The 13,754-nt window shown below is 39.5% G+C and overlaps 2 protein-coding genes across 2 annotated transcripts in view; one reads left to right on the forward strand and one right to left on the reverse strand.

Moving 5' to 3' along the window:
* Nucleotides 1–7,890, reverse strand: part of LOC123746770 (CDK5 regulatory subunit-associated protein 3) — a 37,508-nt gene extending 29,618 nt beyond the window's left edge. The window contains exons 1-3 of the mRNA XM_069319630.1: nt 7,594–7,890; nt 4,436–4,610; nt 1,032–1,132 (exon numbers count right to left, since the gene is read on the reverse strand). Coding sequence (XP_069175731.1) covers nt 1,032–1,132; nt 4,436–4,610; nt 7,594–7,599 — 282 coding nt within the window. The 5' untranslated portion in view covers nt 7,600–7,890. The remainder of the gene's footprint in view (nt 1–1,031; nt 1,133–4,435; nt 4,611–7,593) is intronic.
* Nucleotides 7,891–8,448: 558 nt separating this feature from the next.
* Nucleotides 8,449–13,572, forward strand: LOC123746821 (protein sel-1 homolog 2). Its single transcript, XM_045728598.2, has one exon. The coding sequence runs from the start codon at nt 8,746–8,748 to the stop codon at nt 10,630–10,632; it is 1,887 nt and encodes a 628-aa protein (XP_045584554.2). The 5' UTR covers nt 8,449–8,745; the 3' UTR covers nt 10,633–13,572.
* Nucleotides 13,573–13,754: the final 182 nt, after the last annotated feature.

The following is a 13,754-nucleotide window of genomic DNA, read 5'->3' on the forward strand; positions in this document are numbered from 1 at the left end:
GCAGGCAAATCGGCAGTAAGGGGTCCAAGTCAGAGCCCGTGTAGGCATAGATTGGAGACTCGGAAGTCACCAGTTAATTACGCGCACCTCGAGGTTTCAAGGCTGAGTGTGGGACGCTTCCCCATGATTGACTGATGTGCTCCTCTTAAGTGGATAGTGGCACTGTAGGAGTGGGGGGAAATAAGACCTGAAGGAGTGTACCTCACTCTAGAAACTTAATTAGCTCCATGATCGTCCCTGCAACAGCAGAGATGAATCATTCAGCAGTGAGCCCCATTCATCCAGAGAGTGAGAAAAAGCCTGTGTGTGAATGTGTGATGTGGCTATATCTGTTCAGCAAGTACTCTGTTTTAATAGTGTACACTGCGAGGTAGTATCAGTGTTGAGCGCAAACTGCAGCAGCTCCTCCAGCGCTGCACAATTCAAAGCGAGAATATTTAGCATAAGATGCAGATCACGAAAAAGCCAAGATAGAAAGAAGAGCATCAAATGCTCATTTTGTACTACAGTATTACTTTTGTTGAAGCCACAAAAAAGCAAAACCCCAAAGTTAAAGAGTCCTAGGCCTAGTATAGCATATATATGTGCTATATTAGGACTAAGAATATATAAGGCATGAGATTGCTGGCATAGATTAGATTACATTATGTTAGGTTCTTTAGTTACTTTCCCAATGTTTTTGAGTGTCATTGAAGCAATTCATTAACACAAAACCTGAACTTTTTTGAGTACAACCGTCCATTATTATACATTCGACCAAATACAGTACAGTACTTGCCATAGGTACAGTACTATCAATTTAAGAGAATAGGCTGCACAGTTATACAGTACTGTATTCAAATTAAAGATGCACCTACTGTACCAATCATCATCAGTATATTCTGCAACTACTCACATACAGCATTATAACTTTTCTCTCAACACTCTTTTTATTTCCATATAGCTAAATTGTAATGAAATACAAGTACACAAGCTTTAATATACTGTACTTAAGTAACATTATTATAACATTACATTGAGTACTAGCTTACCTTCATGCGTTGAGAGCCATACCATCCCAAGATATTTTTGGTATCTTTTTCTGTCTCTTTCAATATCTCAACAATCTTCAAACAGTGAAAGTAATTGATATCTGAAAAAAAGAAAACAAAAATAACTTGTTATGTTATAACATTTTAATTTGTTTTACTGTGCAAGGCCATTTTCAATGCTTCCCAAGTCATATTCAGGACATCCCATGTTGTATCCAGGACACTGCTCACACAGATTCCTGTCGACGTTTGCCTTACTGTGATAAGGAGTTTTTCAAAGGGTCTTGCCAGGCAATTGAGAAAGAGGGAGGAGACAAACCTCAGTCCCCAACCAGAGGCTTTGCTCACTGTAAGACAAAAGAATTGAACCCATGCAAGAACCCTTCAAACAATCTTTGGGATCACCAAGATTGCAAATTACAGTATTGCTGTGCTAACTATAGGTTAATGAACTACCTGCTATACTGACATGCATCAGATAGCAATATTAGCTACCACATCAGTGTTAGCAGAGCCAGCTACCTTCACTTTATGCATGGTGTCTACCTGCTTTGCACCTAGCTCTGCAGACACAATTCTTTTAACTTAACTTGTTATTTCTAGAGGCTCAAGTCTGTACAGGAGATGCATTGCCTTTGTGACCTCTTCATAGTACGGTACCCAGTCATTTTCATTTCTCTGACTATTGCAATTTGCTTCAGCTTTGTTTCAGTTATTTTTTATAGGGTTGATTGTTGAGTAATGAGTCTCCAGTTATCTTCTTTGCAATTATTTGGTAAAGACTTCAGCATGACCTGGCTAATCTTGAGTTTAGCAACAAATGTTAGGACTGTCACTGGTCTTGGCCTTTGTGCAGAGCTCCCTTGTAGAACACAATTAGATTGTGCATGTTCTCTCTGTCATAGGATTGTGTGGCAGCTCTCCATAGCCATGCTTCTGCTTGGTGAAAACATTTACTTTTATTGATTTCATTTTTTGGTTTAGTCCATGACTGTCCTTGCACTTCTCCGCCATTAGTTGTAAGTACATGCCTCTTGCAACTTGGTTACCTCTTAGGTTTTGTCTTAGGGTTGGGTGGTCTATGTCTTTTGCTTCAGGTTTTATTTTTTGTGTCACACCTCAGCATGCAAGGGCTTTATGTCATATCCTACTAGGGGATGGTCATCAATCATTTTTACTAAAACAGCAATCCCTGTTGTCCCCAGCCAACCTTTTGATGGTTGTGGAATCAATTTCACCTGTGTGTGTATGACAGATGTCAATGGTGAACTTCATTTCTCCTCGAATTGCCTCCTCATTCATCTGGAGTTTGCTTTACTGCCCTCGTTTTATAAGAAGGTTACCAAGGTTTTATTTCTCGAAACTTGTCTCGTCTAGTCTCACCATGGTACAGATCACCCCTCCTGTTTTGACTAGGAGCCCTGGCCTAGTACCCAGCCTCCTCTGCTGATGCAGTCCATATAGTACAGTGGTCAACCCAGCCTTGCCATAACCGAAAGGTCTCGGGTTTCTGATTCCCACACCAGAACAGCATTTGGCAACTTCCTTTCTCCTGATGCCAATGTTCATCTTGCAGTAAATAGGTACCCAGGAGTTAGGCCACTATTGTGGGTTGAATTCTGTGGAAGGTGAGTAGTTGGCCTAAGGAGGACCTCAATAAACCTAAAAAGACTTCATTTCCTCAACAACGGACACCAAACCATGAACAGGCATCTGAATGATGATATTTGGGAAATCTCCCCTCACAGGATTTGTTTTGCAGATGTTGAGCCCCACATGAAGCCCTCAGCCCCTCCTTTCTAAGCCTGATTTAATGTCCTTGAGCCCATCAAAGATCATGATAGCTGGCTCTCTTTCCTTCCCCACTCTTGTATTAAGATGATGCTCCAATTCAAGATTCAAAGGCCAACCTTTCTTCCTTCTTTGAGATGAAATGTTCTGATCCAAGATTAGACCCAAGGGGGGCATTACGTTTTCCTATGACCCCTCATGGGCACTGGTGACCAGGCCGAATCAGAGCTTTCTACGAGTTGGGAGGGTTCTGTACCCTCTATCTCGATGAGTTGGATGCTTTCTCTTCCTTTCCGGCCCATGTTTTTCCAGAGGAAGCCATGAATTTTGTTTAACTCTGCATGAGTGGCATTACAGCAACTTCCCCAGGTGTTTTGATTGAAGCCTATCACTCCACTCCTTACTCATCTGGTGCATGCTTGGCTCTGTCATTGATCTTCAGGATGAGGCAATGGTTCAATGGCTTTGGGGTTGATCTTTAGACCCAGTTGCTTCTCAAGGAGAAAAAGTTGATAAAAGCATGTGACATGATCTGTGTCCTGTATGGGCCCCTGGCCACAGCTCTGGTAGCAATCTAGGAACTGTTCGAAAAGGAGTGTTTCAGACTACTCAATGCCCTATTTTGTAGATAAACATAAGAATAAATTAGAAAGTAGTTCTTGCAATTAAAATAGCTACTGGCATCAAACAACTAGAGAGAGGCAGTGGCACTATTAGCAGAGATCGTAATAATATGAAAGTAATGTAGCCATAATTAGACCAAATAAAAATGTGCCCATGCAGGATACAATGCCTGTCAGTGTAGATACACTGAAACAAATAATGTATAATCAAATAGATGTACAATATGTTACATTAAAAATATAGGAAACACTGTATGCCTCTCATTAAAAACAGTGTGGAAATTCAAAGTAGAAAATTTCCAAGAGTACATAAATGGTGTCAAAAACTGAGAGTTGGTCGTGATATATGTATAGATTGCTTGCACAAACTATAGAAATACTTTTTGAGAACAGTGATTAATTGTGCCAACTGAGTGGATAATGGGAAACACAGAAACCTTAAACAGTGGAAAGGATGGCAAAAAAACCTGCGTTGAATGTAACGAAACGCTATTTCCTGGGTGAGACCCAGAGGCTCTCCGGAGCTATCCAGGCTGAGATGTATATCATTAGACTTTGCCATCAGCCAGTGTGTATAGAGTTCTAGGCCTAACGGGGACCACGATACAGAACCTGGTCCCCTCAGAGAGGCACGAGGAGCAATGGCCTATAGAAATGCACATTGGATTTGGAGTATTCTATGTCTGCCACTGACCAGCCCAGGCACCCAGAAAGGGAAGTGCCTCAAAACAAACTCCTATTCTGGTTAAAACGATGAAAGACAAACGAGTGGACAGAACTCTCCAAATGAAAACTAACAAATGAGCATGACGTCACACGAGCCACACTGCATGTCTGCGCAGCTCCTCCCCTCCCCAGGAGGGGGAAGGGGGGAGGCCAATACAATAAAATACACAATTTATAGCTATATATATTAATCTTAAATTACATTAGAGTACTGTATGGCAAACTTAATTATGGTGATAACAAAATGAGAACATGCGAACTAACATGTTCCGGAAAGTAGACGAGTTATCTCTGGATGTTCAGGCATATCCTGGATAGCATTGTTGATTTTCTCTCGGATCACCCGCACGTCCTCTGGCCACTCACGCTTCACATGTCGACGGGAAATTAACCAGTCCACTAATTTGCCAACATGAATATCGATTGGGATGTTTTGTTCCTGTAATGATATAAACCATATAGCACTACCTTACAGAAAGCTTGCTGGTTATCACCACCTTACCATCACAGTAACTTCTTAAGTTATGTAAATACTGTGAATCAACATTTTGCTGTACATATCAAATCCTAGCCACAGTGGTACAGTATTTATAGAAATACTACAAAGGTCATCAGCTTTATATTTAAAGACAAGGAAAGTACAGTTTAATAAATAATTTTAAATGGACAGCAAGGGAGGAACTGCCATTAATGATAATGATTAATGATCTGCCAGAGAAATGCTTTGCAAAGGACCCGCAATGTGGAATGACCTTCCCAATCACATCAAAGACTGTTCCTCTCTCAACAAGTTTAAGAGAAAAACCAAGAACTATCTAGTAAACTCCATGTAACCTACCTTAGCCCCTAAATGTCAACTTATGTCTTGCTATTTTCAAACAATACTGATCATTGACCAACTTGTATAATTGCTGTTATCTGCTATGTATAAACTTGAAGAAAATTGTAGTCTTCTGTTCATTTAGTTAAAATTACTTTTGCTGTTAAATCCAACATGTACCAAGCTTTTATCATCATTCTATTTTCCCTTTTTTCAATTCCTTTGATCTCAATTAGTTTCAAGTTTTGGTCTAAGCGTTTTTCCCACATCTTGGCCGAAACGCTGTATGTATTAGTGGCTTTAACCCTTAAGCATAGTATGTACTAGCTCTATTTAGAAATCCAACATTATGTTTGTAACTCATCTTGTTCGTATGTACTTTTAACTGAATGAACTCTTTTGCTTGTCCATTCATAAATGTACAGTCTAGCCTGTACATAAAGGCTAGACTACTACATATATTTCTCCTCATAATTATCATCAAATAAAAAATTGCCCATTAGATTTCTGTATCTATACACTTTTAATAATTGTGTATAAAATGTGTAATTTAAAAAAAAAAAATCACTGATGGCCTGTAATGGTTTATTAAGACCTTCTAGGCAAAGTATAATTTTCAATAAAGTTTACTCTCAATTTAGTATTTTTCCTACATTGTTCTCTGCAGATGGAGCTGTAGAACTGGTTCTGGTTCAATTTTTAAATCTGGTTCACTTTACAAAGTGAGAGGAAGTGGAGGGTCTTAGAAATCAACCAGGGAAACCCCATCAGAAAAAAATAAGTGCAACAAACCCAATGATCACAGCTGCAAGGTAAATACCCTGACTGTGATGCACCTGCTTGCTACAAAATGGCAGCCTAAGTCACCTGAGGTCTTAGCCAGCCTGTCCTTCACTCAGGAGGCACTTGTATAAAACTCAATAGACTCTAGAATATTTCATTACCTTCTTATGGACCAACTATCACCTTAAAGTTACCTATATAGTACAGTATTTCTTTTTTTCAAAAATTTATTAAATAAATTATATCCAGTATTTTCATAAATTTTTTAACCCAAGCTTTTGTTGAGAAAGTGAAACTAAACAGCAGCATATAGTATCCGATCCATAAATAAAATAAACTCCAGCTTACAAAACTCGGTTTAGCAACACTGAATAATATCATAATTAAATACTGTAGTACCAGTTTGATTGCTTTGCAAAAGTTGTGCAAATATCTTTATATAAAGCAAGACAAAAATATCATTACACTTGCATAGCATGCAAACTACCGTTACTAACTAATTCATATTTCTATACATACTGTATCAGTAAACCCGACATAGAATTTTACAACCCAGGTTATGTACAACAAGATAAAATAAATGCAGAATTTAGCAAGACAACTTTTCTATAATTAAACAAAATCTCATTTATGTGTATGTATATAATTTTTTTTATTTTATACATACACATAAATGAGATTTTGTTTAATTGTAGAAAACTTGCCTTGCTAAACTCTGCATTTATTTGAATATTAATGAATATTGAAGAAATAATAGCTCTCATGTCAAATTTCTTTGTTAACAATGAAATTAGGATAGGTATTGTGTTAACTTACTTAAATATACTGTACTGTATTTGTATTTACAGTATTGTACTTGGAAATTTTTTCATAAAATAGATCTTGTTAATGTAAAATGCTAATAAATTCCCCAGCAATCAAATTATAGATTACCAATAATTTATTTAATATTAATTTCTGGTAGATTCCTGGTAGGAGTAATTAGTTTCATATGAATAATTAATTATTCATTAACTTAAAAGATTATGAAGACTGGCACAAGCAGCACTGCATTACAGTACTGTACATGTATATGTTTGTATGATAAAAAATATATCACCAACTTGCTTTTACACTTCAGGTTACAGTGTCCTGAACTCAAATACATAGTGTGATTCCCCCAAAGAGGTCTAAATCAAATATACAATCCTTAGGTTGGATAAAGTTTCATTATACAGACAATTCTTGAACATCAAGAAATAAAATATATATTTTTCTAATGTGGTCTAGTTTGCAACCCCACACTGAGCTGGTTGCTTTCACACCACGTCTCACTTTTCCTAACTTTGCACTTGACCCCAAATAACCAAAGTCATCCTTCCCTACCCTCACCTAGTGTACTCAACCTCGCCTAGCATACACAACCTCGCCTAGCATAAACATGGGACCTGACAGCTTAGTGGACAGCACTCTGGACTTGTAATTCTCCAGTCCGGGTTGATCCCCGGTGATGGCAGAAACAAAATGGGCAGTTTCTTTCACCCTGATGCCCCTGTTACCTAGCAGTAAAGGGTACCTGGGAGTTAGACAGCTGTTACGGGCTGCTTTCTGAGGGTGAGTGAGTGAGTGAGTAACTAGTCTTCATACCCACTAGTCCATCACTTCACAACACAATAATAATTTATTACTAATAACAATTAACACAACATGTGACAGGAACAACACATACATTATATTCCACGCCTCGCACCTATGGTATATTTATCTCAAGTAATATATAGACTACTAAATGCAGCAACGTCAATAGTAAACGTTGTTGCAGTACAAATATTTAACTAACATTCATGTTGCTTGGTGATAGAGACGCCTCCTGAGTTGACGTCTGGAACAGCTGTTGTTGTGATGGGCTCCTCACCTCGTCCAAGCCACCATCAAATAATACCCCCGTAATACACTATTTATTTATTTTTTTACCAGCCAATCAAACACTTAACTATAATTATCTGCAGTAATAAATTTTGCTGTGGCCTAGACTACATTTTAACTAAGCTACACTTAAATTTGAATTATATATTTTGCTTTTTAGCTCTAGTGATGGTGAATACATCTCCATGTGGCTGATGATGACATGGACTTTAAACTGACGTGTAGCGTTCATGGACTCTGCCCCGTTCTAAATCATGATGAAACTTTCTACATGATGAGTGGAGAACAGCATGGTGGATTTGAACAGTTTTAATGTTGTTCGTTCTTTCAAAATAATTTAAGATAATTCTTAAAGTTTTAAAAATGTTCTTAGAAAAAAATGAATTTCAGCAAATATAAGATTATATATAGATATGTATCTGTAATTAGTCACATTAATTTATAATATTAGTTTCTTTCAAAATACGAATACCAAATAGTTATATTAACTAACACAAAACTTGACTACAAAACCATGTATAATACTTAATAAAGAGGGTAGAGGATTTCCTAAAAAAAAAGGCTCTCCTTTCATCCCACAAGATATTTGTAAACAAAATACAATTTATTAAATAATCAAGTAGGGAACAAACAATGAGCTCCAATAGACAATCAATTCAATATATATGATCAATATGGTTTCATAACTTACAAGAATATGATGGACACCTCAGTGTTAACATTTCCTCTTTTACTAGTGTCTACCATTAAAAGTTGTAAATGTCAGACCCGTTTTCTAGTGAGCGGTAAGGACACGTCAGTTGAGAGCATCTCTGCTGCCCTCTCTCAGCTTCTCTGCTGCTTGTTGCGTCAGTCGACTCTTGATGGCCTTATCGCATAGTGACACGTCGCCTTAGATCTTGGCTGATATATATCGCCGCCGTTGAACGTCCACTTCAGTTTATATCGACATGCTAGACCAGTTGTAACTATACGGAGAGGAGACAGTGAACATTGCTGTAGGCTAGGCCTATATATAATTTCGATCGTAATTTATATCGTGGATGGACTGCAAACGTGCGAGAAAATGTTGGCGAGACTGAATATTTGTGCAATAGTGCTTGTGATTGGAGTGCAAAGTGGGGAAGTTGCAGAATGGCGGCAGCAAAGAGAAAAGGCTGTCGATGCCTTGTTTCACCAGCAGGAGGCGGCGTGGGGCGTGGAGCTGCTGCAGCAGGCCGCCAGCCAAGGAAACCTGGACGCCAAGAGTGACCTGACCCTAGCTCTTCTCCTGGGAATAGGTGTGACCCAGGACATCGCTGGCGCTGCGTCGTCGTCGAGCAGCCTAGTGAGCGTTGGGGGGGCTCGGGCCCACACCACGCAGGCCATCCTCCTCTCCCACAACCTGACTGGCACCTCCCTCACGCAGGAGGAGCGCCAGAGTCAGGCTGTGTCACACTACATGGTGGCGGCCATGAACAAGGACCCGCTGGCGCAAATTATGGTGGGCGGACACTATTGGAGTGGTGGCGACTGTCATGCTGCCCTTCAGTACCTGCGACGAGCTGCCTCTACGGTCGCCCCCACTGCCAGCGAGGAGGCCAAGGGTCGTAATCCGCCCAGATACGTATGGGCTGAGGACGACACAATGGCCTCTTTCTACCAGATGCCCTCTCTCGACGAGTTTCAATACCTGGAGTATTCGGCCATGAACGGCGACGCCGAGGCGGCCCTTAGAGCCGCCATCATCTTGTACAAGGGCGTGCCCGACATTGGGTATGATCCCGTGCGTGCCGCAGAGTATTTGCGGCAGGCTGCCGAGACCAACAGCACCACGGCCATGGTAATGCTGGCCGCTATGCACCTTCACAAAACGGTCCCCCCAGACAGAGATGACACACTCGACCTGCTCCAGATGGCACTCTCCCTCGGTGACAAGACCGCACACACATATTTAGGTCTTCTTTTCCTACAAGGGTTCGGAGATGTGCCCAAAAATTTAGCAAAAGCCAAAAAACATCTGCAACAAGGCATCAAAACGGGTAGTGTGGAAGCCTTCTATTTGCTTGGCAGAGTGTACGAGGACCCCGATAGCTCTGGGTCACTGGAGGAAGCCATGATGATGTGGGAGGTGTCCGCCACGTTCGGTCACGTGCCCTCAGCCTTCAGAGTGGCTGAGAACTACTGGCAGAAGATGAACAAGGCTGCCTCCACCACCGTTATCCCGGAGAGCACTTCGGCTGTGGCAGAGAACCTATGCCGTGAAGCTCTTCCGTTCTACAGGATGACCGCTCTCTCCGGAAGCTGGCAGTATCTGCAGGAAGCTGCCTACGACGACTACAGAGGAGGACGTTACTCCTCAGCGCTGCTCAAGTACTTGTTGCTCTCAGATCTGGGCTACACGTCAGCACATGTCAATGCGGGTCGTCTCCTGGACTCCGGGGTGGTGGATGTATACAGTAGCCAGGAAGCGGCCCGCAGTGAAGCACTTAAGGTGTGGCGCCGTGCGGCAGATGCCGGGGTAGCCGCGGGGCACCTGCGCCTTGGTGACATGTACTACTATGGCGAGGGAGTGCCACGGGACGTTGTGGCAGCAGCTAAGCACTACGGTGATGGTGCCAAGTTGGGCAGCGCTGAAGCCCTCTTTAACATGGCCAACATGAAGGAGTGGGGTGAAGGGACTTTCCAGAACATCACCAAGGCGAGGATGTTATACCAGGCAGCCCTCGAGGCCAGTCCTGAAGATGCACTTGTTCCCGTAAGCCTGGCACTCTTCAGGATGGACGCCATACTTGCTATTAATGCCACGATCGGCCTCGACCTGTACTCTGTTGACTGGTTCCCCGCCAAACTCTCAAGACGGCGTAATTTATTCTCAAGTTTTCTTTCGTACTTTCCTGAATGGGATGTTGCTCTTATGGTGGCCTTGGCGATAGTTATTGTTGTGATGCTAACTGCTCGCTACAGGCGTTGATACGTGTGTGGTGCGCCGTATATGTCGGGCCATACGTCAGTGTTTTTAAACTTGTCTTCTCATGGCCCACTTTATATATAAATACATGACCGAGACCTAAGGAAAATAAATTATATCCAGAGTCTTTAGAAAAAACTTTAAACGACAGCATATTAGTTCAGATTAAAAAGTTAGCTAATTATTATCATATTTGTTATTACTGTTGTCATTATTATTATCAGTTGTGGTTAGTTTAAAGAACTAAAATGAGTTATCGTGCAACACTCCTCGGGGGTCGTGTTTCTGGTTACACTCTTCTTTCAAGTTCACCTATCATGTCCTCAGTCATGTCCTCAGTCACTCACAACTGAGTATCAATCATATGGACATTGTCAGTCAGTCACAGTCACTATATACCGTCGATATGTCTGTCCGTCGCCCTCACCATACGGAATGTCCGTAAATCACTGTCATATGACTCATCTCAATCACCATCACCAAACTGACATGCTTGTCAGTAACTCACCTTACGTATATATTTGCAGTCACCATAACTATCTGCAGTCACCATAACTATACGGGCATGTCTATCAGTCACCCTAACCATATGCACATGTCTGTTGTCACCATCACCTTTTAAATTTCCTTCATCACCATTTACCATATTTAATGCACGTCATTTCCTCACACAAACTGAATGACTTAATAATCATTCGTCACATACAAATAATTGTGTATATCTATATTGTGTAATCTAGTCATATGGAAACGTTACTAATTTGTGTATATAATAAAAATGAGCATATATTTGTAAATGTTACATTGGATATTTTTCCCGTGGATCTTTTCTGATTGTCATTCCATTTTAAAGTTATTTTTGACCACTATCCATCTGTGCAAATTATAATGTGAGGGGATTATACCTGTGTAGGCTACGCTTAGAGCTCCACATTATATACATATATATATACCGGGGGTATATATATTACATATATATTTTTTTTACATTTATCTAAATTTAAAGCCATGAATAACCTCCTGTGTAAGTTATGCCACAAGCCCAAATATTATCATAACTATGAATTTATCTTTGTATGTTATAATTTTGCTAATGTGATTGTGTATCGGGGAAAGCACACAAGATGTTAAATAATGTTAGTAGGTTAATATTACCAAGGCAACACCTTCGGGTAAACATACAACAAAGGTGTTTGTGATGATGGTAGAATAATTAAAACATTTTTTTTGTTTAGAATTATCATAAATTGAAATATATAACACACCACTACAAATTAATTTTCAAATGACAACAAATATAAATACTAGGCACACATAGGAGTCAAATCATTAAATAATAGCAGTCATTATATATATAAAGCTAATTATGACAACTCTTCTGTATTAAATAAGTTTACATTTCATCTATTCAAATTAATTACTTTGGCACTTTAAGTAACTTACATAATTGGTTCTGTACAAATCGGCTCAGAATGTTAATGTCAGATTTTTTACATTGATTATGTGCAAAAATATGTTACGAAGTTAGAGATTTCCTGCAGCTCTTGAGTTGTTTTTCGTTGCCATGATGTAATCGTAGTTTTATCTCTAATGTCTGCCGGGTATCTTATATTTTCGGAACTCTGTAATTACGCTTATCGAGGTCTCCATTGGCCAGTTAGTACTACTGACCTCTAGGATGCAACCCATAAGAATTGTGTAAATCCTGAATACCTATTGCTTGCTAGGTGAGTAGACACATCAGATAAAGGAAATGTGGCCAAACGTCTATGTCCTGCCCGGGGAAATTGAACCCCAGGAGGGGCAAGACCCTTGGTTGTGTGTCGGCGACGTAGCCCACTTAATTCTCGGTGTATATACCGTAAGTTTCCTTCTGGACTATGTATACTTGCTGGTTGGTCAGTAAGCTGTTGTGGTGGCCTTAATAACTCTCCATGACAGTGGCTGATAGGGTTTAAGCCCAATACCAAACCACGGTGGAGAAACCCAAGAATAATAGTGATAGGGTTGTGGAGGAGTTGTAGTGGTGACCATTGTTTCATACAGAGAGCCTCCCTCCTCATTCACACTTCTGTGTCGTCGCCGATCACACATGGGGAACTCAGCGAACAAAATATTTTCATGTGGGTGTTTTTAGAAGCATCTCGGCACAGTCAGCGCCCACCAAGTACACGTATTTTTTTAGTTTTTACAAGGATTTAATTAATTCTTTTCATATTTAATTATTTTGAAAGTGCATCTTAATTTCTTATTTATGTATTCATATTATATATGAAGCTAGTCCTAATAACAAGCAATGTTGTTGTTATTTTTAAGTTACAACTCTTGTATAATGAAAATAGTACTGAAAATTGGAGGGAAAATATATTTATTGTTCAGTAATGTTCCAATTAGTATAGTACTTGTGCGGCTGTGATCTATGATGCTGGCCACACCCATTAAGCTTTATGTGTCACTGTCTGTTAGGCTGTAAGTAAAGTACCAAATAACACGTTGGCTTATATGCATTTTGGAGTACATTTTGTATTGAATTCTATTTTCTATACTTTGTATATTTTATATAATTCAGGGAATATATTCTGCTGACTGATACATATGTTTTCGCATGATGTACAAAAATGTTAATCTATTGATATTATGCAACTTAGCTATGTGCCATGTAGACTCTAGATTAACTGTATATGAATTTGTTATATCGTTTTAATATCAATGTAATAACATTATTAATACTATATTTGGCTTAAAAATTAAATTTTTCTATTACCTTAGTAATGCTATGTAATGCACAGGTTTAACGTTAATGTGTCATGAATAGCCTCACCTGAGGTTTGAAATGTGATATATAGTCTAGATAAACATCCCCTCCTCACATGGCAGCTTCCACTAACATTAGTAATACAGTTTTGCCTAGTCTTGTGTTCCAAATAAAAGACAGTACAAATGTTACAGTGTTTTCATATCCCTTTTACCACTTGTGAATAGTATATGCAATTTGAAATTTACGACTGTAATAACTACTTTATAAGACATCTGAAATAAATGAAAAACAAAACATAAATATGCATACATGTATATACATGTATATATAACATTAATAATTTTGTAACTAGCGTCAAAAGATTGTT

Source organism: Procambarus clarkii, chromosome 93 (genome assembly GCF_040958095.1).
Source record: "Procambarus clarkii isolate CNS0578487 chromosome 93, FALCON_Pclarkii_2.0, whole genome shotgun sequence".
Lineage (NCBI taxonomy): Eukaryota > Metazoa > Arthropoda > Malacostraca > Decapoda > Cambaridae > Procambarus > Procambarus clarkii.